Source organism: Argentina silus (genome assembly GCF_951799395.1).
Source record: "Argentina silus genome assembly, chromosome: 3".
NCBI lineage: Eukaryota > Metazoa > Chordata > Actinopteri > Argentiniformes > Argentinidae > Argentina > Argentina silus.
The window spans coordinates 22,842,418-22,870,390 of NC_139657.1; the positions used below are offsets into that span (position 1 = coordinate 22,842,418).

The 27,973-nt window shown below is 39.8% G+C and overlaps 2 protein-coding genes across 3 annotated transcripts; one reads left to right on the plus strand and one right to left on the minus strand.

Moving 5' to 3' along the window:
* Nucleotides 1-3,000: 3,000 nt before the first annotated feature.
* On the plus strand, nucleotides 3,001-8,582 carry kcnj11l (potassium inwardly rectifying channel subfamily J member 11, like). Its single transcript, XM_083667409.1, has 6 exons — nucleotides 3,001-3,070; nucleotides 4,081-4,261; nucleotides 5,357-5,596; nucleotides 6,638-6,907; nucleotides 7,252-7,459; nucleotides 7,653-8,582. Exons 2-6 carry the CDS (start codon nucleotides 4,103-4,105, stop codon nucleotides 8,060-8,062), a joined length of 1,287 nt encoding a protein of 428 aa, XP_083523535.1. The 5' UTR covers nucleotides 3,001-3,070; nucleotides 4,081-4,102; the 3' UTR covers nucleotides 8,063-8,582.
* Nucleotides 8,583-12,123: 3,541 nt separating this feature from the next.
* prdm11 (PR domain containing 11) lies at nucleotides 12,124-27,876 on the minus strand. Of its 2 annotated transcripts, XM_083667042.1 has the most exons (8): nucleotides 27,704-27,876; nucleotides 25,118-25,243; nucleotides 23,437-23,537; nucleotides 23,064-23,323; nucleotides 22,723-22,790; nucleotides 22,253-22,440; nucleotides 19,130-19,732; nucleotides 12,124-17,767 (listed from the first exon to the last, which is right to left on the minus strand). In XM_083667042.1, the coding sequence occupies exons 2-8, from the start codon at nucleotides 25,180-25,182 to the stop codon at nucleotides 15,606-15,608; spliced, it is 3,447 nt and encodes a 1,148-aa protein (XP_083523168.1). In that variant the 5' UTR covers nucleotides 25,183-25,243; nucleotides 27,704-27,876; the 3' UTR covers nucleotides 12,124-15,605. The 2 variants fall into 2 exon arrangements, with proteins under 2 accessions (XP_083523168.1, XP_083523169.1); XM_083667043.1 differs by lacking the exons at nucleotides 22,723-22,790; nucleotides 23,437-23,537; nucleotides 25,118-25,243; nucleotides 27,704-27,876 and having other exon boundaries at nucleotides 23,064-23,249.
* Nucleotides 27,877-27,973: the final 97 nt, after the last annotated feature.

Below are 27,973 nucleotides of genomic sequence, written 5' to 3' on the forward strand. Positions count from 1 at the left end.
CCTCAGTCTATCCATTTCCCTCCCATACTGCTGACACAGCAACAACACATGTCACGGTCTCCATTTCTGGACAGTACTCACACCTCCCTGTAGGATGCTTCCCTATGACGTGCAGTGAGCTGTTCAGTCTGCAGTGCCCCACCCTCATTCTCGTAAAAATGGCCACTCCCTCTCCTATCTCGGCATGACGGCATCCCTTCTCCAACTCTCCTCTGAACTTGGAACAGATGCCTGCTCTTCGTCTCTCTGTCCCACCGCTCCTGCCACCACCGGGCCATCACCATATCAAGCACTTAGCCTCTGCCTTACTCAGCGGGACCTCCACATCCACCTGATGGACGATCACCTGGCAGTGTCGTATGTATTATCAGTGGACATTGAAGTCAGATGACCATTCTTCTCATCCTGACGAGTGATTGTAATGCTGGTATCGTGTGAATATGTGTTCCCTTGTCAGATAGTGCTCGCCCTTTCTAAATTGTGAGTTTAAGAGGTATCAAGGGCAACACTTAAGCGATACTTACATGTAGAACAGGGCTTCAGAGGTCAGCTTTACATTCAGAAAATGTAAACAAGTTAGTTTGTCTTAGCAACTAGCTAAAAGAGAAATATGTAAAAGGTATTGGGCTCAATGGAGTTGTGTAGCTGTAAATGCCACATTAGTTGATGTTCAGTGTTTCAGTTTGATTGTTTTGGAATGTAAATATCTTCCAAATTACACCAGTAGCCTACATTTGGATTTTACAAATATATTAATTTAAGAGATTGCTTACAGGCCTACTTTATGTCATATGAAAACTAAAACCAAATGTTGTTACTAATGTAAGTAATAAAAGAGAAGAATAAACAATTCATAAATCCACCTTTTGTAATGTATATTTTCTTAATTTCCACAACACTAGAAGTATATTTGATGTTTTGTGTAAAGAAAATGATCAGATTCAAGCGAATTCCAAAATCATGATTAATCACAACCTAGCATGTGATTAACTAGATTAAAACCCTTTAATCGATTGACAGCCCTACTATCAATCTAACTTTCTCTCTACTGTATCTATCTATCTACATATCTAACTATCTATCAATTCATCCATCCAACAGACCAACCAACCAACAGACCATGCAGTCCAGCAGTCTTTCATCAGGGTAATTGGGATATTATAAACACACAAAAAAAACACATAATACATAGAGGATTAAATGTTTATTTCCAGAGATAAATTAAATATAATTTGTGGTTCCTTTATTCATATTTACTATTTCTAAATGCTTGAACAAGTTTAACGTGGGCGCTTTTATTTTTTAAGAAATCCTGATTTTGCATACACTCGAGGTAGGTGTGCGGAGTTCCACTATTGTCGTTCAACACAGATCTGCCGGTCGTCGCCACTATGGGGATTGTATCAAACACGTCAAACCAGTGATATCAGGTCCATATCTATCAGGTGACATCAAACGCCCATTATGCGCGCCATTGGTTCGTGGCCGTTTCTTGTCTTTCTTCTTCTTTTTTTCCTCGAAGAACGCAGTAAGATTAGATTTCGACAATGTCGTTCTCCCCCAGAAGCACCCTCTACAATGTTTGGTTCTTTTCAACACGTTCAGTAAATGAAGTCGCTATAATTGGATACAGATTATTGGGAAGCTGTTAGGTAATGTTGGATAGCTAATTTATTGACAGCGAACATTCTCAAAATACAAAATGAAAACTTGCAAGCTACAAATATTTCACTCTTGCTCCGACTGAAAATATGTACAGTATTGATATGGAATGTCGTGTCAGAGCTAATTTCACTCAAACTCCTTGCACAGTCACGTGTTTATGCGTAAATATTAACAGTGTAAATTCACAGTGTGAATCCATATGTATGTTGTGTCTGCTTGTTTCTGTAGGTGGTTTTCCTATGAGCAAGGCAGGGCAGCCCTGATTGTTGAGCAAAGTGGGGGAGTCCTGAAATCGAATGATGGGCTTTTTGTAATTCACGGCACGGTGATTTGATACCATTCCTCATTCCATTCCATACATTACAACATTACAATGAGCCTGTCCTCCGGTTTCTACCTCCATCAGCCTCCCATGGTGTGTGTGTGTGTGTGTGTGTGTGTGTGTGTGTGTGTGTGTGTGTGTGTGTGTGTGTGTGTGTGTGTGTGTGTGTGTGTGTGTGTGTGTGTCAAGATCTGTGGTGTATGAGGTGTATTTTATCAATGTGCTGTTAGTGGGTATGTCTGAATATCTATACAGCATGTTTTGTACAAAATAATATGGTGTTCTTTGTGGGATAAATGTCTGTCTAACCAAATTATATGGTGCTAAAAAAAAAATGTTCAACCGTTATTGTGAATGGATACTTTAACACTGAATGTATCTTTGTAAATAACTCACCAATTGTCATAAAAGCTGGATATTGTGATAAAGTGGTGTAAAGTATTAAACACGTGGACTGATTTGCAGTGAGCACTTCCTTTTTACCTGGAAATAGTCACTGTTTCAGTTTACAGTTCTATTATACCTTTAATACACAGAAACTAAGAATATAAGTAACACGTAAGAATATGGTAGGCACATGTGATTATGTCAGTCATCCAAATGTCCATGTATGTATGTTGTATGTTGAGTATTCCAAACATAAAAAATACATGGTTAGGGGGCTGTAAAATAAAGAGTTACGGAAACGAAGTCTAACTTATAAACGTTAATTTTCTCAAGTGGTTGATGTTTGTTTTTATTATGCATAATGAAATCTGCATTACGATTTAAATTCTCATTCTAATAAATAGTTTTGCATCATGTGCCATCCATAGACAGTCAAACAAACTAATAAAAAATGCAATTCCTATCATGTCTAAAGCACTTCTTTAGCTTTATTTCGACATCCGAAATCCGTGAATCTCGTAAATATAAACCGAGTGGGACAGTGCGGGAACCAAAGACAGGTATTAACGGGCGTTTCCTGATATCAAGGAACGCCTATCAAAAAACGCCCCCAATTGCGGTCTGCAATTACACCATATTGAAGCCAGTCGGGTCACATCTTTTCATTTCGTAGATAATTCAGAAAGATTCACCGAGGTAAGATATGTTTTTATTTTACTGCATGACTTTTAGCATGAATTTTACACGTGCTAGTTTTCCAGTCGTGGCGTTATTGCTGGCTTTTTTGCACAAACTGATGCTGACGCGTCAGAGGATGGTAGCCGGATAGCATCCTCCTCTGCCATAGCATAGTCTATGGTAGGTTGGACACACGAAAAATGTACCAGGTGCTTTTTAGAACAAATTTGGTCTCGCTATGTCACTCACGTGCCCGAGTATTCATATTCGAAAAAAATATACACCAGTTTCCTGTAGTCTGCAATTAAGTGGCCAATTTCAGTGGTAGTTTTCGTCCTGGCTGCGCGTATTAGGAGAAACGGTATGAGGAGAGAGTAGACGTTCTATCAGAACCCCCTCTAAAACAAGGCAGGCTATACAACTATTCACAGCAAATACTTTTGAAATAAGATCATTGTTATTACCAGATGATTGTTATATGCCAGATCTAGGTTACAAGGCTTTCCTTCCGCTGCTTCGTTACACGCTAGCGTAGGCAGCTGTTCATCAATAAGCCAAGGTTTAACAGAGTAAACCTGAGATGATATTTGACTAATTGTTCATATGGCCTTGTTTGTTTGTCGGCCCATCTTATTTGCACATATTTTGCATATGTACCATGATTCAAAAGGAGATCAGGTTAAATATGGTCAAGCTGTTATTTTGGCTATTTTCATATTTGTCATAAAATATATAAAGCGTCTTGAAACATATTGTAAGGCACGATAGCGTGTTACGAGCATTACGGAGTTAAATGGATGCAAATCGTGAATGTTGATGGGATCGAGGTCAAACTAGGGGACAGGATTCTGCCCACCCTCATTGCGAAAGCTTGACGAGTCTGTATGGCTGGGATCATATTAGTAGCCTGAATTTGTGAAATAAAATAGCAATCTTATGCTTCCACATAAATAGATTTCGGTGATGGTAATATTACTATCTATTGATTGACACATTTGTATTTGTTTATACTCATTATTCTTTCACAGCACATCAGTTTACCTCACCATTATGCTGGCCCGGAAAGGCCTACTACCGGATGGGTTTCTCCTGACCCGTTTGGCAGAGGACGCCAACCAGCCCAACCGTTTCAAGCCCAAGTCCCAGCGGGCCCGTTTTATCACTAAGAGCGGTTCTTGCAATGTGGCCCATAAGAACATTCGGGAGCAGGTCAGCAACGTGTTGCATTTTTTCTCATGAAATTAATGCAAAATATTATATACTTTGTTCATTTTTGTGGCAACATGGTAATGGTGATATAATAATATATAATAACTAGAAAATTAAGTTCCTGAAGAAACTTTGCTGGCTTGCAAAGTCTTATTTTTCTATAGTTTGGTAGCGCTACCACTGCCCCTTTTTCTCTGTGTGAAAGACAAGCCGCATCTTCAGCGGCAATGTAGACTTAGGTCCGTTGCTGTGCGACTGATAGTTGAACTGTCAATCAATCGGATGTCAACAAGTGCAGGCTGCCCAAGTTAGCATGATCCTGTTCAACATGTTTGGCATTGTCAAAATCTTTATTTAAAATCTGGAGAAATCTAAGTGCAGTCATTTTACACCTACACACACACAGATAGATAGGATGAGCCTTAGATATTTCAGTGGAGTTAGGTAGAGAGTTGGTTGGTTAAGTGGTTGAGAGTGGTTTCAATGGGGTAGAACTGGTTGCGAAGAGAGTGCATTATTGCATCTGTCCCTACTCAAATACACACACAAATAGATCTCTACTTTTAGTAATTGTTTGATTTCCAAACTGTTTGACTATAGGACCTAAAAGAAGACAACATTGCTTCTTTCCAATACTTATGGAGGGCACTGTAGGTGCTTACTCAATGAGGCACATTGAAACAATTAATCACTAGCTAGATGTGTGCAAAGGGATATATTTATACGTACTACATTTACACAGGATAGCAGGGGGTTTCCCAGTGTTATGGTTCGGTAGCAAGCGGACTGCTGATTAAAAGTGCTGCTGAAAAGTATGTATAACTGCATTAAACATGCATATAGAACTAGTCTTTTGTCAAGAAAACTTCCTTCCATCCAAATTATGATTATGAATTTTAGCGCCAATGATTCTACCAGCTGAAACGTCGCCACTGAGTGTAGGGGGCATACTCTTATAGTAGAGATAACAACATTTATTTGGGGGTGAACGCACCAGCCCTAAAAAAAAATAGTACTACACCCATGTTTACACTTGATAGTCAGTGGATAGTCAGCTGGTGATGGATAATTGGATGCTCGTGTCTCTCCTTTCAGGGCAGATTCCTTCTGGATGTTTTCACGACCATGGTGGACCTGAAATGGCACTATTCCTTGCTGATCTTCACCTCAGCTTTCCTCTGCTCATGGATGCTCTTTGCCATGGTGTGGTGGCTCATGGCCTTTGCCCATGGCGACTTGGAGCCTCGTGACCCGAACGGGGAGCCAGGGCCTGTACCCTGTGTCACTGCAATTCACTCCTTTACTTCTGCCTTCCTTTTCTCCATCGAGGTGCAGGTAAGGTCTGAAATGAGTAAGTGTGATATGTTTTGAATACTCCTTGTGAAAATGCTGATTAAATAAAGGCATTTATAATTGAGGTGTCTTGACATTTTTTGAGCTGCTTAATTTACTTAAAGGCCCACTAAAGTGAAAATGGTCATTTCCAGTGTTTTGGTTTGAATGTTGGCTTCACCAGATCAAATAAGCATCACCCAATGTCATTTTCCAGTACTCTTTATGTAAAAAATCTAGCCCTGCTACTCTCCCTCAAATACTTTTTTGATGGGTGTGATATAAGGTCTGTCACCACAACTTGCTCATGTTATACTCCAATAGGATGCATGCTCTGGGTAGTAAAACTAAATAATCCAATTATATAATTTGTTTACATTTTACATTCCTCCCATTTCAGCCAGCAATAACTGTGCTAGGGCAGGTACAGATAATAGCCCAGACTAGATGAAACTGGAATGTTGTGGTAAAATGCAGCAAGACTAGAAGAATACAAACGTAAGGAAAAGATGTAGCTTAAGTTATCTTGTTGTTTGAGCTAGCACAAGTGTTGTATTTTGCAAGCTAGAAACTTTGCTAACTTATCTTAGTAGAGTTGCTAACAATTTTACACAGCTAGCTTCAAAGAAACTCACCAAAAATTTAATAGCATGCAACAGCAAACAAATGCTGCATAAAACCACGAGACACTGTAGGCTGCTAACGAATTAGGTTTACATTATAGCCAGCTAAAAAAAACATTAGGAATAGCTCACAAGACGAACTGTCAATCAAATTTGTGAGCGTCATGCCCAGTCAATCCAGTAGTCAAGTGTAAGTTGTACCAAGGTACACTTATTACATACATATTGCAATGCAATTGCAAAATGTAATTTACTAATTTCTCTAAATTAGGTTGTCTTTGCTAATGCTCAATACTAGGGTTTTGAACATGTACATGAGTACTCGTACCTGGACTTAATCAATGAGGAAAAATCCCTACTTGCCTTGTGTGATGCTACTTTGACCTGGTAGATGAGGGTCAACACCACATCTGTTTCCCAGGTGACAATAGGTTTTGGGGGGCGAATGGTGACAGAAGAGTGTCCTCTGGCCATCACAGTGCTGATCATCCAGAACATTCTCGGACTGATCATCAATGCTGTGATGCTCGGCTGCGTCTTCATGAAGACAGCTCAGGCCAACAGACGCGCTGAGACCCTCATCTTCTCACGGAACGCAGTGATCGCACCGCGCAACGGCCGGCCCACTTTCATGTTCCGTGTGGGAGACCTGAGGAAGAGCATGATCATCTCTGCCACCATACAACTCCAGGTGACACTGAGAGAGGTTATAGAGTAGCCTTGTTGGTATGACGTGTTAAGTTTATCTTTCAATGCAAAAATATACACTGTACAAAGCCCTGAGTACATTTAAAACTGTATTACAGTATGCATACAGGCATTTGTGGCAATTAATGGCCTGTTAAACAAAATAGGGACTGAATGACATACTGAACAATGACCAATTTGGAAAACTGCTCAGAAACATAATCATTGCTTTTCTGTGAGTGTCTGGTGATGTAGCAGATCATGATGTAAGCCAGTGGGGATGACAGAGATCATGTGAAACCATTGAGGAGGCTGGAGGCTCTCTAACACGCCTGTCTATGCTGGCAGGTGATCCGCAGGACAGTCACGACTGAAGGTGAGGTTATACCTGTCTGCCAGCTGGACATTCAGGTAGAGAACCCCCTCAGGAGCAACGGGATATTCCTGGTTTCCCCTCTCATCATCAGCCACACTATAGAGAGAAGCAGCCCACTCTACGAGCTCTCCGCCCACTCGCTGGCCACTGAGGACCTGGAGGTCATTGTTATTCTGGAAGGTACTAGGATGGAGTTTACACTCACACACATGCACACAAAAGCTGTACTTTGTAATCAGTTGGCTTCAGACCTCAAAAGTGTTTTTTTTTGTACACTATTCATTTTCCCATTTATGAAACTATGGAATTTCACTGAATGTGATTAGTCTTGTGATATTCTGGTCAAACTAATGTGTGGTTGATTGGTTGACAGGTGTCGTGGAGACCACAGGTATCACCATGCAGGCACGTACATCCTACACACCCGAGGAGATTCTCTGGGGCCGGCGCTTCGTTTCCATAATGACAGAGGAGGATGACTGGTACTCGGTGGACTATTCTAAGTTTGGGAACACTATCCCTGTGCGCATGCCCTCCCTCAGTGCCAAAGAGCTGGACCAGACTCGAGGGGTGCAGGAGGGGGACGTGCCAGAGGGCCAGCTACAGGGCTGGGGATTGGTCAGGGCTGGCAGGGGAGGGTTCCGGAGAGGGGGCAGGGCTTGTGATAGCTCAACCTCCCGGCCCTGGTATGCACCGGCAGGGAAAGAGGAGGAAGAGAAGGCAAAAGAGAAGAATGGGCAGAAGAAAACAGTGCAGCTAGAAGTGATAGGCCGAGAAATGTAAGAGGAAGGTCTTTGAGACATGAGTGACAGAGAAATATTTGATTGATGTTGAAAATAAAACACCTGTATTGATATGTAAACTGCCAGTGTAATGACCTTTTCATGTAGTCCGCAAATGGTTGTTTTTTTGACCAGTGTTAGGGTTAGGGTTTCCTATTTTTACCTCTTGACATTGGTTAACTTGTGATGAAGCACAATTTGTATGTAAATAGCTTATGATGTCACATCACTGTATTCCAAAGAAGATTATGAGATACAACACCACTGGATGGTTGAAAGAGTTATTTATGTGTATTGATTAATAACTGATTAACGCCATTATGAAATCATATTGCAAATGTAGTGTGCAGGGCGTTTCGTGGCGTAGCACACGAATGCGCATACCATATAATCGCAAGGTTCCTGGTTCGATTCCGACCCTCGACATATCTTGCATGTCATCCCTCCTCTCTCTCACCCATCCTTCCTGTCAATATCTACTGTCTCTATCCCAATAAAGCAGAAATGCCCTAAAAACATATTTAAAAAACAAATGTAGTGTGCAATTTTAGATGTATGTGCAGTGATAAAGTTGGCCAATTGTTATTTTCCTGTGCAATGTGTTTGTGGATGTTCCACTCAGAAAACATAATTGTTAATTTGTATCTATTTATTTGGTTGTATTTATTCATTGGGCCATCAATCTTGAGTAATATAAATCTTTATTTTGTACAATGTTGTGTTTCACCTTGTTTCTGTCCAAAGACAGATGGTAATTGATCTTGAGTTAAGCTCATGCAAGCTCCAAACAATGTTCAGTAGAATAAGGTGCATTAAGTATACAAAAAATCTAAAATTCTTGAATATGAAAAAAATCCTCCGGTTTTCTGTCCCCTGCAGTCTAAGCCAATCATAGCAGCATACTGTATTATGAGCAACACAAGCTGGAGAGGGCAGCTTTTCCAACACCACATAGGATACAATCCTGTCTTAGTGAATAATAGCAGAGTAGCAGTGTGGCCTTCACTGATCAACAGGTAAGCAATATACGTTACTATGCCTAGTGCCTAATATATTGTTTACAATGTTTGCTTTAACACTACCATCACTGTTTATCATTAGTCAAAGTGTCATTCGTCAATGTAAGAGAAATGTGAACACAGGCTAGACGGCAACTATTCTTTTGGTCTTACAAGTGAGTAAAATAATAAAATTGATAATTGAGTTGACTAAGCCATGTCCCATTGACTCCTGTCTCCACTCCCCTTATAGAATTGCATTGTGTGTGTTCATATCCATTTTGAATGAGTCTGTAGGCAATTAAGGTTACACCAAGTAGGAAAGTGCAAGTTCCATATCTTTCAGAGTTCAGATCATGGTCTTCGCTTTAATAAACCAAACACAGTCTAATATTTTGAATTTAAACAAGGCTGCTAGATCATGTTTGTTAAAATAGGGAAGTTAAAGCTGAAAGGCAAAACCATCAATTGTGAAAACAGTAAGACTTCGGCTCATTTAGACAGTTTATCCACAACTGATATGACAAATTGAACACACTCATCGTTAATAACATAGAATCATATCACTGGAACCATATCTCTGCTTTAGCCCTGGACAATATGTATCACAGTTGCATGAGAGTTCATAGTGAGCACAAACAAAAGACCATCAGTGACCCCATCAAAGCGAAAACCGGACCTCTTATGGCAATGGTGGTGCTACTGTTGCACAAGTTGGTGGTGCAACACCTGTATGTGAACCCAGAGACCGCAGGGAACATCTGTGTCAGTCGAGAATTGTCACAGTCAGTGTATCTAATACATTGACGAATTGTTTTCCCACCTATATAGATGAAAACAGTAATTAATAATCACATTCAAATGACATACAATCTAACTGTACAGAAGGTTGCATAAAAGATGCATAAAAGTTGCCTTCAACTTTACACATGGTCAATCGATCCATGCCATATTTAGCACAGATAACCCACCTCTTTCACTCAGAGATAAACAAGAATCCTCATAAGTGCATTCTTGAACATTTTCACAGCGCCCAGTGTAATCAGAACACTTGTAGCACCTAAGTGCGGAACCTAAACAGGAAAAATAAAAATGTCAGTATTTCGGTATTTGGAGATTTTCGGAATTGTACATACTTTTAGTGGCATCCGTCGGTTTCAGATCACCAAACATTCTTTTAGATAATGTAATCTATGTGCAGTGTAACTCTTTAATTCAACATGTATAAGTATTGGTAACACTTGGTATACTTTTGGGTGTTGTAAACCATTTATTATTATTTGTTAAATTGAAGAATGTTTGAATTAGTTATAACCCAATCATGAAATGTGTGTGATCGTCACCTCGGGGACAAACACTATCTTGCTCTAATGCTCTGCACTAAATCAATGTATTGTGCACTGCATCTATTTCAGTGCACAGCATTAGAGCTGGACATTTTTTTTATTCCTTGAACCAAAAGTGATGATGACTCAATTTTAATAATTGAGTTTCAACTGTTAATAACTTATTAGGTTATTAGCTAACTGTCTATAGATTAATAATAAATGCTTTACAACCCCCCCAAAAGTATATCTTCATGTGTAAGACTTGCATTTTTGTAACCAAAATGCACTTACCCAAATCAAGTATCCCAAAACAAACCACCAAGCATAGTCCAAGAGAGTGCTTCATTTTTGCTTGTAATTTCCCCTAAATATAAGACAACTGACAGAAGTATCCTTTAAGAAAAGAGAAAACAGCAGACAACTGAATAAACCAAGGAGATAGTAAGATGTTGCCAGACATGCATTCAACACAATCCAAACAAACAAAGATGAAATTAGGTTTCTAAGTAGGACACAGCATAAACTGACACCTACTCTATTGATGAAGGTTAAGCCTCCCCCAAATTCACCATGCAATGACAGGCAGCAGTCAGACTGACCTACAGTATAAAATATGAACAGTTCTTTGTCCAGTGGGTCTACAAAGATTCTCTGTCTAACGTAAACTCCACCTCCTGCCCCCTGGACGTATTGAACAATTCTATTGGTTCAAGCATTCAATGAGCGAGTATAACAAACTTATTTAAAAAATATCATGTCAACAAATGACATGCAACCCAAAGAACAAGAGTATTGAATGTAATATTAAAGACATACTTTCAAAAACCTTTCTAGCTTTTCAGGTATGTTGCATGAGTGACCTGTAGTTATTTAAAAGGCATCCAAGTTCACTGTATATCAGCTGAGGTCAAACCGTGGTCTCTCATGTAAAAACATGATCATTTTGTTAGATTTTAATTTCATTTTGAGATGTTAATGGACTCTAAAATCACACCCTTCCATCTAGTTACATGTACTCATATTATGCCACACTATTGCCACTTTCTTATGTGTCCCCTGAGAACATAATCCCACTACTAACATAAATATTGCAAAGTCAGGGGCAACAGGGTTTACTGCACCTTGTTTCGTGGTTGAATCTGGATTTCATCAATGTAGCCACCTGGTCTATATTAAATGTACAAGTGACCTCCAACATCTTAAACATTATTGGAATTAAAGAGAGATGTTTTATGTGATCTTAGCAAATTACCAATATCATACACATCTTTTTTATAATGGCAATGGTGTGTTGGAGTTGCCTGTGTAAGATTGGATGGGGAACTACCAGTCACCGGGAATGACACATTGATTATTCAGACATCTTTTCAGCAGCCCTGGCTGGTGCTGACAATAGGCGTACTGTGTGTCAGTGTCCATCTGTGTTTTGTATACAGATATCTAAAAGTCCAGTTCATGACCATTCTATGGGGCTCTTGTGCAAACATTTGTATGTGATGCCATTTATAGATATAATTTTAAGCTTGTGACAGGATTGAATTGAAAATACATTTATTTCTCTCACAGGGATCTGAACTAAGAATATAACATAACATAAATGGTTTGTCTCACAGAGTAGAATGAGTAAAAGGAAAACCATGCCATCTGCACAAGACAAGCAATTGAGACAAGCATAGATGTCATGACAACAAGACAGTTGGCTCCGAGCCACGTCACCCCCAAGAAGCAGTAAAAGTTGATCTGTAAACAAGGAAGACCACTTGATTGCACTCTGACTTGCAAACATGGATACTGTTCTACGTTTTTTAATTAGAGAGATAAGACCCTTTTAGAAAAAAGACAGTGTTTTGATTAAGGTTTTGAGTACAAGACAGTTTTTCTTCTCAAATAATAAGTACAAATACCATGGAAAATACTTTATTAAACAATTGTTTGTTCCATATAGATATTCTTACTATGTAAATTACAGTGGGTTTAATACATTTTCAGATTTTCATGTATACATGTTATATGAATATATATATGCATGTATGTATGTATGTATGTATGTGTGTGTGTATATATATATATATATATATATATATATATATATATATATATATATATTACACACACACACACACACATTTTATACTTATGTTCACATACAGGTTTGTGTTTCCAGTGTTAAATGCCTCTAAGCAGGTACCACTGAAGTGAATCATATATGTATTTAAATGCTTGTATTGTTAATGTATCCCCATTTAATGCAGAGTAAGATCAGGATGCAGGCGTTTTAACAATTCAAAGAAATCACAAGTTAAAACAACAAAAGTATTATGGGCTTTGCTATTTTAAGGTGTGCCCCTGAATTCCCCCCTAAGAAAACAACAACAAATGGCTAAAAGAATAGAATACAGCAATATCATAATTGATTGACGAGCACTTGGCTGGATACAAAATATCATTGTGCATACAATTACAAAAATCTAAATAACTACAACATGTAGGCCTATATTACAAGATATGAACTGGTAAATGTTGATTTGGAATTTTAATTTTGGTGCAATAACCTCAGTTTGGAAAATGACCAAAGACAGAAATTGATTAACATAAATCAAGATTCACAAGGATCATAAGAACAAATTTGTTTTGCTTGGTTTTGGCTCATGTAATGGGAATAAACAACAAGCATGTTTGCTGTGCATTTACACAAAGTACACACAAATAGAAACATACTGTAGCAGGTGCAAACACAACAGTAATATATAGAACAAGTCAAATTCCTCAGATTTGCATTAGGATGGCAACTATTTTTGGAGTTTTGACCGCAGCTGTGAAGAACTGATTCAAATGTATATTTTCTCTCTGTCTCGATTTCTGCCCTAAGATAATTAATATGGCGTACACAGCTGCCCTTTGTTATGAGTCCATACATTAAGTAAACAGTGTTTTATAAAAGTCATTATCAAGCTTATTCATTTTATAACATACCTCATTGAGGTAATAGTCTTATCTAGCCACCCAAAACACATACCACAAAAACAATGAATAGGACATTTTGGTATTACAATGACATACATATACCAAACACATGCAGACACAAATAGTTTGCTAATCTCTCAATTTTAAAGCAGAGGCTCAAAACAGTCAGACTCAAACACTGTCCCCATAAAGTGGTATGCTATTTGTGACTGAATTCATTTAACAAAACCCCCCCCAGAAAAATCACCTTTGTAACCAACCAAAACATGCAATATAACAACCACATTTCAAAACATAAAAGCAGATACACTTTGTGTATCAATGCATGGCCACTGAAAAACACTACATAGTCAACATAAAGTAAGAATAATATTACAATGTGCAGTTCAGCGAGAAAAGTGAAACAGTCTCAGTCATTAACCAATGTCATAAATGATCCCATCAACCTTAAGTTACTCATACAGTTCAAGCACAGTTGCAAAGTGTGAGTGGTTTCTGGGATCTTCACTGCATGCTTCCACTGATGATTCTTTCTTTGTTATCTCAGAGTTGTCAAAAAGAAAAGAAAGTAAAGTCATATCACCATGCATCTTACAATATATCAACACATTCCAGACCCCTCTGAAACCTAAACTTTGGCATGTATGATAACAACTGTAGCATTTCAGGGAATTAATTTAATTGTAAAAAAAACAAAAAAACGTCTGTCCGTTGGGCACCATTGTGCTATAGTTATAAGTTGGGCCTTTCAATGTCTGTATTACCTCTAAATTACATTTGGCATATATATATATATATATATATATATATATATATATATATATATATATATATATATATATGTATATATATATGTATATATATATATATATATATATTATACATGTGTTTTGAATTGATTGCAATGCTAATCTCAAAGCTGTCTTGCATAAGAAAGAACTGCATTTTCAAAAAAGTCAAGTATGTTACTTTATATAAATGCAAAAAGGTCAACCATTTTCTAAATGTGTACATTGTATAGCTGTATAAAGCCAACTTCAAGGATTATCATCTTGCAAAGCTACAATTATACTGAATAATGTACATTAGCTTAGGCATTTTAGAACATACATTCCTCATGATGGAGTCTTTTAAACCTGTAAAAGCCATGATAGAAATATCACCTTAATGCCTTAACAGTAAATATCTGTACAAAATAAAATTGAAACAAATTGTATAATCTCGTGCGACATACAGTATGTGGCATAGCACCTCATGAATCTTCCATTTATCAACGCAATTTGCAATATGCATTATGGCACAATCTACGTCAAATTAGCAAATAGTGCTTTAATTATAAGGATAAAGTTTAGTCTAGGTCATGTCTAAGACATATTTCAAAGAACAATACATTGTTCAATTCAATTGAATTATTATTAAATGGATAGTTCTAGCCACAGAATCTGATTTGTTAAAAGTGCGTTTAACATTCAGCCGTGTGTTATTATAAAATGACCTGATTACTTTCATATAAGCCACAAACTGTTACAAACTGATAAAGAAACGGTTTCATATGGTAATCGAATTAAGTTACTTTCTATGGAGTAATGAAGACTAAAGCTGATGTTAAATTCTGCCTTTTTTATTTTAGATAAAGTAGTTAATGAGAATTTAAAATCAGCGGGTGGATGAGTTACATAAAAGCAATAATACTATCAAGGGTGTGTGTTATTGTGATTATTAGCACTTTGTGATGCCAGGCCACACCATGCTGTACTAATAATCACAATAATGCACAACCTCAAGTATTATTACTTTAGAGGTACATGTGCCTCAAATATGTGAACCTATGCCATTCCCAATCAATTCATGACTTGATTTTAAAAGCCACCCAAATAACAACTGTTAACCCTACAAAAACAATACTGTTACAACCAACATCCAGCAGCGCATGCCTTAATAAGTGTTATATTGTATATACTTTAAATTCAACACATTCATACAAACTGATTGTTATCATTGTAAGTCAACTTGATTTGCTGTCATGCTGTCAGCTTGCCTCCTGAGCTTGACTTGAACGTGTGTTCAACAAATGAAACAAATGCACAATTCCACTAGCTGTTTTTTTCATTCTCTAAATTACACTGATCAGGCCATCTTAGCAGCAGGGCCATTGTACACTTATATGGCCAATCACATGATAGCCCAGATCACCCCTATTCCTCCGGGATGGCTTTTTTGGAATAAAGTGGAGTAAAGCCCTGACCCTCATTGGTCAAATATCAGGGTAAAACTCTGTGTTCACATCCATGCTGTGCAGCACAGATTTTTGCTCAGTAGATGACATTCTGTTAAGAATTTCAGCCGAGAGTGAATAGCTGTTCCCAGACTTCTCCTCAAACCAGCTGTCCAATGGTCGCTTGCCATCAAAGTTAGCAATGGGCGGACCATTAACCCCAAGGGTCAGCAGGTCATTCATCTGGTCCAGCGTGAGCCGCGAGCGGTTGTTCTTGCACACTTTCTGCAGTGATCCTCGGCCCTTGTCACAGCAGGCGGTGGAAGTGGGCAGGACCCTAACGACTTGGAGGATGCGGTTAAGTAGAGGGAAGCGCTGCTTGTACCTGCAAATGTGACTGACTACCTCCTTGAAGCCATTCATACTGTAGTAGTCGGCTTTAAGGTCCTTCCATTCCACTACCAGGCTTCCCCGAGTGTCAGATTTGTCCCGCAATGTCTCCTGACCAGCTGAGGGTATCGCTTTAAGGTGTTCAAATATGAGTAGGATCTCCTCTTCCCCATAGGCCTGCAGGTCATCCCTGTTGCGTGGCCACGTGGTTAGGTCGAGCACCCGGCATGCTTTAACCACAGTACTGCTATGCATGTCGAGTCGCTGGGACAGTATTCCTTGGCTCCTCTGGCAGATTTTTTCCCGAATGGATTGAAACTTGGACTCCGCTACACGCAAGTTCTTCAAGTCTACACCATTGAAGCTTTCACGGAAGTTCTCCTCAAACTCCTGCAGGTACTCTCCGGGGCAGTCCACTAGCTGACCGATCTCATGGATGGCTTCTTCAATCTTGGCATCTACCTGAGACACCAGCAGGTAGTCCCCCTGGAAGATGAAGGCCAGGCGTGAAAGGACAGCGATGATATCCATAAGAAAATATATCAGCTTTACTGACTGGTAATCCATGAGGAATTGTAGGAGGCTCAAGGCAATGGCTGCTGCATCTGCCCTCTGAGTTTGGCTGCTAATGACCTTGAGGTGAGCCACCACCTCCAGGTAATCTTTGATAAGTGCGTTAAGGACATTTGGCTCTCCTATAATCCAGCGGACGGCTCGTATGTCTCCAAGGAACTCTGTCTCCTCTGACAGTGTGGGGGCTGTTGACCTGAGCTCAGCCATCATGCGAGGAGAGTACCTGTAAAAGCTTAGCAGCTGCTTCAGGTTGTTCTCTAGGTCCTCCAGGCAGGAGAGCTCCTTTCCACTGATTGCATCCAGAACCTCCAGATGAGGCCGGTGGACCATGACCGGCAGGCTGAGGATCCAGGGGAGCGTCTTCCGTACAGCAATGTACAGATTTGCTCTCAAGCCAGAGGAGATATTGGAACCATCTATCCCCAGACCGACTACCAGCATGTCTTGAAGCCTCAGACCGAGAACACCAAAGGCCCTATCAACGGCCTGGAGATAGCCATCCACACTGCCAACACTCAGTCTCTGTAAGGAGAGGAACTCTGTGGCTGGGGGCCCCTCACTGGTGGTGAACTGTACATAGACGGCAACAGTGTCTGAAAGCAGATCATCATTCTGCCCGTCCATGATGACACTGAGGAAGGGGGAAAGGCGTATCCTCTCCGCCAGATCTTCCTTAAGTGCCCGAGCAATATGGTGGATGAGGATCTGGCAGTCGCCTTCATTCATGTACTGATCAACCACCTTAAGCTCACACTTTTTAAGCAACTCAGCTAGCGGTCGCAGGTCTGAGAAGGGCCGACCCTCCAGGGCCAGGTGGTATGCTGCATTGAATAGCATCATCATGTTACGACACATCTCCTCTGTCTTCTCCGGGTGCATGCGCAGCTTGTACAACTGCAGGCACTTCTTGTGCAGGTTGCTTTGGCTGTGCAGCTTGATGGTGTGGATCTTGAACTGCTTGGAGCCAATGATAAAGGCGGAAGTGCGTGAGGACTGGACGGTGTACTGGCGGCAGACATGGCACCACATCTCATTTAGGGTTGGCGAGTAGCGCAAGAACCAAAACTTCTTGAGCCACTCTTGCTTGAAACGGCGTATCCGCCGACCAGGCCCAGCTGATAGCTTGGAGGACTCATCAGCAGCCACCATGAGGTCCGCAGTAATGGACTCATCAGCAGAGTCCACATCCTGATCATCCTCTTCCAGCACCAAGGCAATGGGGGTCATTGCCTCTGTCACTACAAATAAACAGAATGAGACAAAATATGAATATCATATTAACAACTTCTGCAATGCTACACTATGTCCAAATAGGATAACACATCCACATTGTTCACTCTTTTTATTTTTTTAAGTATCAAATTAACAACATTGGCATCAACTGAAATAACTATTGCTCTCATAATTTAAAATAAATGGAAAGTTTAATAATAATAGTTTAATAATAATACAGTGCTGAATATCTTATGTTGTAGATTATAATAAACCACTGTAAGAAACACAAGTCTTAAATTGATTTAATGTAATAATTTCAAATTGAGGTACTGTACAAGGTACAAAGACATAACATGTGCAAACATTTTTTTAATTTTTTATTTGATTAGTCTGCAAATCCCCATTAACAATCAATAGAATATTGCATTCATGTAGGGAACACATTGACAGATACCAACGTTTTAAAACAGGGACTCCTGTTTACATGCAGCCTAATATTATGTTAATAGTCTGAATAAACTGAATAAAAAACCCATATAAAACACTTAAATCAGAACAGTGTGACCATACGAATGACATTTATTTCTGAATGGAAGGGCTGGATTATACCTTTGATAAACCATTGATAGGACAATATTAATTAATATAAGGCATGTAAACACTCATTCAGCTTACTTGCCCAATCAGAATAACCAAGTTTCTAATGCACATGCAACGATATTGGATGCAGCTTCAAAGGGAATTCAAAACAATTCACATCGGGCCATAACACTTTCTATAAGCGTGCTCAATTTCGTAAAGGATGAGCGTGTCATTCGAAAGTTCTGCTTCCATTCCTCAGGAGCACAATTCTTTGCTCAGAATTTTCATCCACTGTTGTCTTGTGAAGCTAGGAGGGGCAGACTGAGGGGGCTCTAACTCAAGTTGTCGCCTTCCACTGATCAAGAGTGGGATGATTTTGGTTTTTGGTCTGTCTAATTCATAAAGAAATAAAGATAAACACGACCAGTGCAAATAATGCGAAAAACATGTTGGCTGTTTGTGCTGCGGCCCACGGGACACACAAAAAATAGGCCACTGTGCTTGTCAGAAACTACTTTATTCAGATTATATGTTTGGACATGTAAACAGTTACCTCCAAAAGGCCACTTGAATTTACGATCATATAACAGTTCTTTCAGAATGTTCTTTAAGAATTAATTATTTTCAGTTGTTCTAATGATAATAATATTGCGCACTTGGGAAAACATTGTTACTGAAATTGACATTTGAACATGAAAGGCAACATGCAATGACAGAAGTACAGTAAATGCTAAATGTTTGGAAACATACAGTTTCACCAAATGACCCTTTCCACACTGCTCTTGCCTCTCTCTGGGACATACCTTGGAAGTCTTCAATTGGTGCCTGCTCAGGGTGGGGTGTGGCCATGTCTTCTGAGGCCTGCCCTCCTCCCCTCAGATGTAACAGTTCTGCCTCCAGCTCCCGAATCCTCTTCTTTAGCTTTACACAGTTTGGACAGAACGAGGTGGAGGGCCCTTCACTGGTCTGGGTGGGGTCATCCACTGAATTCTCAACCTTCAGGCACCTCAGATCAAAGCTACCCTTTAACTGCTCTGCTGGCTGAAGACCTAGACTCAGGACAGACACTTTGCATTCCTCCTGGGCAAGATATGGCTCCACACTGTGGGATGTTGGCGTGGTAGGGTGGTTGTAGAGGTGGGTGACATGCCGAGCTCTTGTCCGCCTCTGGGGAAATGTGCTTTTCAAGGGGTTATCTTGGCTCTTGGAGGCCTCCAGAGATGCTTCCAGGACATCTTTGAAGATGAGGTCAATCTTCTTCTTCTTGGTCTGGGGTTGGCTGTCCCCTTCTTCGTTTGTGTGTTTGCTGAGGCTCCGCCTGCCATGCAGACCTGACCTGAGCACAGGCCCTTTGGTCTCCTCCTGAGGGTGGGACAGTGCATCTGATTTCCAAACAGCCAACAGGCCTGCAACACAACAGTGCAGTGTTAGCTGAGTATAGCTACTGATCCAATAATACTAAATGTGAGAACATTGAGTCTCAAAGGCAATATTCTATCCCATAAATGAAAATACTGTACTTTAAGTTGCCCCTATAACTGTGGAGTAACTCTGTTATTACTTCAGCAACAACATATCAACATGTTTGCATAGTTAGTTATATGGTTACTGTTATTACACAAGTGGACAAAAATTGTTCCTTATTCATATTATGACACAAACCTCTCAACTTCATATACCATGCAATCTAATTACAATGTTACAACATGTTATTACAGTGACAACAGTATTATGACACAGGTTTTGGGAAGCTAAATGAAAAGTGTTAACATTTATGAAGACGATGAAAACCTATTTTGCTTACCTGCAGAATCAATGCAGTTAAATGTTCAGGAACGCTTTTTCCACATCATTAAAAATGGCAACACTAACCAATTGAACTGAATGAACAACTTATCTATAGAAATTGTCAGGACATGTTGACAGTTAAAGGTACAATCTACAGTATTGACAGCTGTTCAGTGTTCATTTCAATTATATTTACCCATTGATTCTTGAAAATACTTATGTTAAAAATAAATGGCCCATGAGCTTAGTACAACTGTCTTACCATCATAACCCAAAATACAAGGTTGTTTAACTCAATTGTGTGTTTATGTTTATTGTTTCTAAACAAACAACATATACTGTAGCTTCAAAATATAGTTAAAACTATTGTTTTAATCTCATGGACGGTCAGTCCTTGCACCATCTATGAATTTGAGAGAGGTTACATTTCTCCAGCCCCATCCCAGTTTTATGGCAAACCAAGTGGCAGGGCTGTAGTATGTCTGATAAACGAAAATAAGGATTAAATCAACTAGGGGTTAAAAGGATTAAATCTAACCCTAACACGACATTGTTATATGACAGAGCATTTTTTCTTTATCATACAGAATATGTTTTTACCCATGGAGAGACAGCAGAATGCTTGCTGGAAGCCCCCCGCAGCCATGATTTCTGGGCCTGCCTCAATTTGTTCTCTTAAAATAGAGGGTTGTTGCACTTACCAGTGGTAATGGTTCACATGAATAAAATGTTGGAGTTTGGATATGAGTAGCCCTTCCCTGAAACCACGTAAGTATCCATAACAAAGTCTGCATCCATTTCAAATTATCTTTGTGAAAATAGTACTCATTTAAATCTCAATGACCTTCCTACCCCAACCTCTCAATATTCTGAACTGTAAACTTGTTCAGAAAGGGCTAAACAAAAATCAGATAAAATAGCTACTAATCGCTATGAACCAATGAATTGAGAGAGAATGAGAGAGGAATATCGTATACCAATAAAGAGACGTGATAATAGGACCTATTCAAGAATCAGATAATCTACAGTACATATCACAGTACGGAAAATAATTCCCAGAGCAGTTCTGAGATCAACAAGACAGCAATAGCACCATCACGTGGACAAGTAATGTCATCCCAGGACCAACAATTGATTCATCATTGATAATTATATTTAATTAATAGTTTCTACCTATTTGTCACATTTATTTGTTTTTCGTTACAGATTAGAGACTCATTCAATGGATGTTTAAAATGGCAGTCTAATAAAAAGGAAGCAAAAATAGTTCATAGTAAAATATAGGTAGCTATATATATATATATATATATATATATATATATATATATATATATATATATATATATATATATATATATATATATATATATATATATTATATATATAATATATACCTATATAATATAGGTATAACCACAGCCGGAGCATCTGAGATACTGTACTGTGTGATATGAATTATTGCATCCACTTCAAGCTCAAAAAAATATATTGTGCAATGTTCCTTGAATATAACATCTCCGTTGAACAACACTGCTGGTCATAATTGCTCCAAAAGAAGTAAAACACCAAACTGGATATTAGATGTACTCGAGGCATAACTAACAAGTGTACAGTAAACAGGTTGTCCCCCACGAATGTGGTAGCGCCCCTCCTTGTGTGAATTGATGACAATTATTCAGACGTATGATTGAAAAGTTACCAGAACGTGTAGTGCTTATCTGATTAATTATCATTTCTTGCTTCTTACAGCTTTGCGTTTATTTCGAGGCAGTCCACGGATTTGAGGAAGGCTGAAAAGCTTGTAGTGCTGTTTTGATTAAATTCCAAGGATTTGACAGAATGATTTGAAAACAGTCAATTTGCCAAAAGGTGCGGTCTGAGGTGCCCTCTCCTCTTTGCACCCTATTATGATGTTTTTAATGATAACAACCCATCACTTTAGCTGCACCATCACAAGATGAATCGGCATCACCTCTAAACTCCTACCAATATCTACGGCAAGGCTCATAATTCACCCATGTTTCGTCAAAATTGGTCAGTGAAACATTATATATGACTATATGTGATAAAATCATTACAAGTATTGTACCTTGGTTTTGAGTAAAATGTTACAGAATAAATAGTTGGGGGCATCTCACCTCTGTCCAGGTTGCGGTCAATGCTGTCCTGTGAGACACTATGCAGCCGCCCAATGTAGTTATCACTGTACCATACACGAAGCTTCTCTCCTGCAGACAACTGACGGCACACACGGAAATATATGTTCTCCCCATGCTGGAAGGCTGTTAGGTTCCTTTCGCTCTCATCTGCAGAGGTCCGTATGAACCTGGTGGCAAAAGGTTGATAATTATCTGGCAATCCTGAAAATATATGGCCCTGATACATTCAACGTTGTAGCAGAACAGTAAGCACATACAGTCAACATTATTCAGTTACGTCTGATTTTGACACACCTCCTATATACTGTACTCTCATATTACTCCTAGTCTTTGAAAATGCTCATCATTGATGTCAAGGTATCACAGCTGATGAAAATCACTGTCTATTTTACCTTTTCAATTCTAATCTAAAAACTGAGAGGCTTATATGATCAACATATAAATTATACCTCATCCAGTTGGCTTTAGTTTCATCACTGCCATCAATGGATTTGTATGTGTTGTTCTCATCAACGATCTAAGAAAATCGAGAGTAAGGTTGAAAACACTAGCAGTAGCAGAATGGTGTAATGCTTTAGAAAATGGATGAGCGCTCAGGAATGAGATATGTGCCCTGACCCTTATCATGCCTTAATCACATCGAAGGATGAAGCTACAAATGGGCAACGTAACTTGGGTTTAGGACCAACTGCTAACTTTCGGGAAAAGTCCCCCTTTTACATGGCATATACTATACATGCTGCGTACCATAGAGAGAAGGCAAATGAGGCCACCATGTGGCTCAACTCACCATCCAGGAGAAAAACCCTGAGGAATTGTCCTTGGATACCAGCTCCCCCTGATATGGGCCAAATAACGCCCCCTTGGGGATGTCTGCATCTACACAGCAAACATCAACCTCCTCCTCCTCCCGGATGATCTCTATTCCCAAGGGCAGAGTGAGGGCGGCTCGATTGGGCACCCCCAAAGCCACTGGTGTGTCTGGCACAAAGACTGGAGCGCCGTGAGAGGGGCATTTTTCCAGGAAGTACTCCTTGCACTCCTCACAGACTGTATAAACAAAGTGGACATGGTAGAGTTTAATTAGTTTTTTAATTTGAAATACACATTAATGTTTAGCTTTGGAATTGTTCTAATTTAATTTGTTAAAGGATAATACTTACACCAGAAGTCTAGTTTTTGGTGGATATCAGTGGCACCATGCTCATGATCAACCTTAAGTTTCTTACTTGGTTCCTCAGACTCACATTCATCTTTGATAAGGCTGAAAAAGAAATACACGTACCATCATCATCAAGGTACAGTGCATTCGGAAAATATTCAGACCCCTTCACTTTTTCCACATTTTGTTATGTTACAGCCTTATTCTAAAATGGATTTACATTAGTATTCAGACCCTTTGCTATGACATTCAAAATTGAGCTCAGGTGCATCCTGTTTCCATTGATCATCCTTGAGATGTTTCTACGACTTGATTGGAGTCCATCTATGGTAAATTCAATTGATTGGACATGATTTGGAACGGCACACATCTAAGGTCCCACAGTTGAGAGTGCGTGTCAGAGCAAAAACCAGGCCATGAGGTTGAAGGAATTGTCCATAGACCTCCGAGACAGGATTGTGTCAAGGCACAGATCTGGGGAAGGGTACAAAAAATGTCTGCAGTATTGAAGGTCCCCAAGAACACAGTAGCCTCCATCATTCTTAAATGGAAGAAATTTGGAACCACCAAGACTCTTCCTAGAGCTGGCCGCCCAGCCAAACTGAGCAATAGGGGGAGAAGGGCCATTGTTAGGGAAGTGACCAAGAACCCAATGGTCACTCTGACAGAGCTCCAGAGTTGCTCTGTGGAGATGGGAGAACCTTCCAGAAGGACAACCATCTCTGCAGCACTCCACCAATAAGGCCTTTATGGTAGAGTGGCCAGATGGAAGCCACTCCTCAGTAAAAAGCACATGACAGCCTGCTTGGAGTTTGCCAAAAGGCACCTAAAGGACTCTCAGACCATGAGAAACAAGATTCTCTGGTCTGATGAAACCAAGATTGAACTCTTTGGCCTGAATGCCAAGCCTTCACATCTGGAGGAAACCAGGCACCGCTCATCACCAGGCCAATACCATCCCTGTGGGGATGTTTTTCAGCGGCAGGGACTGGGAGACTAGTCAGGATCGAGGGAAAGATGAACGGAGCAAAGTACAGAGATCCTTGATGAAAACCTGCTCCAGAGCGCTCAGGAACTCAGACTGGGGTGAAGGTTCACCTTCCAACAGGATAACGACCCTAAGCACACAGCCAAGACAACGCAGGAGTGGCTTTGGGCTTCAGTCTCTGAATGTTCTTGAGTGGCCCAGCCAGAGCCCGGACTTGAACCCGATCGAACATCTCTGGAGAGACCTAAAAATAGCTGTGCACCGATGCTCCCCATCCAACCTGACAGAGCTTGAGAGGATCTGCAGAGAAGAATGGGAGAAACTCCACAAATACAGGTGTGCCAAGCTTGTAGCGTCATACTCAAGAAGACTTGAGGCTGTAATTGTTGCCGAAGGTGCTTCAACAAAGTACTGATTAAAGGGTCTGAATACTTATGTAAATGTGATATTTAAGTTTTTTATTTTTAATAAATTAGCAAACATTTAGAAAAACCTGTTTTGGCTTTGTCCTGTGGCGTATTGTGTGTAGATTGATGTGGGTCAAAATTAATTTAATCCATTTTAGATTAAGGCTGTAACATAACAAAATGTGGAAAAAGTAAAGGGGTCTGAATACTTTCCAAATGCACTGTATATCAAGCTTCTCAACATTTCAGGCAATCAGCAACTCTATTACAGTAGTGGTGTGCATTACCTGGTGCTGATGTCTGGCCCGGCTTCTGAGGATGGCTCGGTTTGATAGGCAGACAATTCTGCCATTACTGAAAGGAGGAGGGGAGTGGGCCCCTATAAGTGTCAGTCCCACATCCACATTTTTAATCTGCAAACAAACATGCAATACTGATTTAGATCAGTATGATACAATCAATGACATTATGAGTGACGTGTTTCTGACATCATGTCTGTATGAAGATGCAATTTCACAGAACACTGCATCCCTCACAAACACAGACACCAGAAGTTTGTAATAATGTAACCTTGCTACGAGCACGATATCAAACATGAAACAATAAACAAGAAGGGTCCAATTGTGGCAAGTGTCCAGAGATCGTTCACTGACAGTCAAGGAACTACCCTTTTTTATTCTCATTGGCTGCCAAGAAAACTGAATTTAAACGGCGCGGCTCACGAGTGAGAAATGCTAAATGCTCCAGCTTCCAGAGCGGGAACCCCCCTACACACCTCACCTCCTCTCTCGTGCTTACATATATATTTGTGTGCCCCCCTCTAAAATATTGTGTGCATGAGGCCCCTGATTATTCCTCATTCTTTGTTGGCCAATACACATGTGAACAATATTTAGTACTGAATAAATTAATTGATTTAAAAGTTTTGATTTAACAAGACTGTGTTCCATATTTCATGTTCTGCATCATACTGTAGGCCTAAAAAAGGAACACTCAAGAGTTGGCTGAGCACAGTCTATTTCTAGCATATAAATACAACATGTACAGTCCTTGATTGGCTGTGTGTTTTATTCATGTGAAAAAATAAGTGTAGCCGTTTTGGGCCTTCACCAGTTTGCACCCCTGCACACTGCAACAATAACTACAAACGTGATAACACACTTCTTTTGGTTAGGGGTACTTAAGTATGCAGTAGATTGAAAGACTGTTACACCCCTATTCTTCTTGTAGGCTTCAAATTGTTGGACTGTGTATCCTATCTCAAGGAGGAGGGATCCATAACTGGTGCATGGGCTGCTGCTAGGTGGTATCAGGACAACATGACATAATTCAAAAGTACAGTACTGCTTTTAGTCTTAGGATACAAATGGTGGACTCAAAACAAAAAATAACGAAGCAATCTGCAATAGTAACTACCATCTATGCATTGTGCAGCTTGGCTAACTTTAAATTAAAAACAAAGGTGAAACATGACAGTAAGAATTTTACTCAGCCGGCCTGCATGCAAACCAAATAAAATAAGGACAACATGAAAACAACTTTTGGTGTTTCTGAAAACATAATTTGTTCTTTTATTTTTTAACAACACATAGACAACATTATGGTAGGCTTTTAAATCACAGCTCAAATTACGCTTTGTACATTCGGTGATGTTACCTTGTTGTTATAACTGTTTGGGGTAACTTTGTTGGGTTATGCTTATGGAGACTTCTTGTTAGTGTTTCTGACTACGATTGGTGCCTATTTGTGATGTGTTGATTGTGCCTACCCTTGTTGAGGAGATTATAAGCGGTTAGCATTTAAATGCAGGTGCATGTGCTCTGCAGCATTGTATATAACTACAGACTGACTAGTGCAAGACGAGTGCAAGACAAGAGAGCGATATCCAGCATCTTGTCTTCCTTCACCCCTGCAACTGGCACAAGTGGCTATAGTATAACTTTTTGTTTCATGAGCAAGGAATCATTTTATTATTTTCTTAAGTTCCTGACACAAGCTCCAGCTGATTGATTCGATTCTTGTTCATTTCCTTATTACGCGCAGAGCCAATAAGAATACATAATAGGCCAGGGACACCCCTTGTCAAGGAATGCCCCTGGACACTTGCCGCAGTCAGACCATTTTGCCATAAACCCCTTTTCAGAATGTTGATGATTAATTGTATGTTGTTTTGGTTTTTGGGAACTCGTAGCTCCCAGTTGGTTAAGTCATAACTCAGAATAACTGCATGAATAACTCTTCAACCAATTACATTGTGTTTGCAGTACATAATGAACGTTAACATACTACAAATATACATTATACATACACATAGAAATATGTTGAAACTGTAGAGCAAGATAAATACTGTTGAATTTTTACCATTACTGACATGGAGGTGAAAGGTTACAGGGGATACGTCACAATACATAAACTCAGGTATCATACTGGTCCGAGTTCCCCACTTGGGACTTTGACTGGAAGGGTCGTTCTAGTCGTTATTTCCCACTCAGGACCTTGTATCTCCGAGTTTGCTACAGCTGCCGAACGCACCATAAGCTTCGAGGACACTATTTCGTCAACAGAGACAGTTCCGATTGGTCGGCAGGACTGCCACTCAGTAGGGATCGAGCTTTGTAAAGACTACACAGAACAAGCAGGGCTACAATGATACTTAAAAAAACAAACTTGCATCAACAAAGTTTGCTGTTCCTCCACAAGAATGATGGGAATCACAGCAGTACAGCTGTTTAAAAGAGACTCCAGTTTTGTCGTGATAAGCGCTACAGCCTAATATTTCCTCGATCCCTGTCTGCAGGCAATTGGCAATTTGCCTAGCTAACGCTTTCGGAAGCCATTTTCATTGGCCACATTGGCTAGTGAGACAGACTCACCTTCTACAGAGTCTGCAGGGCTTCAGAGGGTCTGCAGCTAGCCCGTTGTCTCCCGACCCCTATTCGAGCCTCCGTGATCCTTACCGACGACGCACCGCCACTTTGTAATTTCACTAGTCCAGGGCGATGCAAAGTTTTTGTATTAGAAATTATTGCAACGAGTCAGACGCTCGGGCTTTGACCACCATCTTTTTATTACAGGAAATGACATGGAAAACGGAAGAAAGCGACTTGAGTGCAAAGAGATGAAAGACGTAGTACAGAAATATT

Coding starts and splice junctions, on each gene's coding strand:
- kcnj11l (XM_083667409.1), top strand. CDS start 4,103: ATGCTGGCCCGGAAAGGCCTACTACCGGATGGGTTTCTCCTGACCCGT. Junction 5,597..6,637: donor TTTTCTCCATCGAGGTGCAG/GTAAGGTCTGAA, acceptor TCTGTTTCCCAG/GTGACAATAGGTTTTGGGGG. Junction 7,460..7,652: donor GGTCATTGTTATTCTGGAAG/GTACTAGGATGG, acceptor ATTGGTTGACAG/GTGTCGTGGAGACCACAGGT.
- prdm11 (XM_083667042.1), bottom strand. CDS start 25,182: ATGGCAGAATTGTCTGCCTATCAAACCGAGCCATCCTCAGAAGCCGGG. Junction 19,733..22,252: donor TGACCGCAACCTGGACAGAG/GTGAGATGCCCC, acceptor GTTGTGTTGCAG/GCCTGTTGGCTGTTTGGAAA. Junction 17,768..19,129: donor ACCAATTGAAGACTTCCAAG/GTATGTCCCAGA, acceptor GTTTATTTGTAG/TGACAGAGGCAATGACCCCC.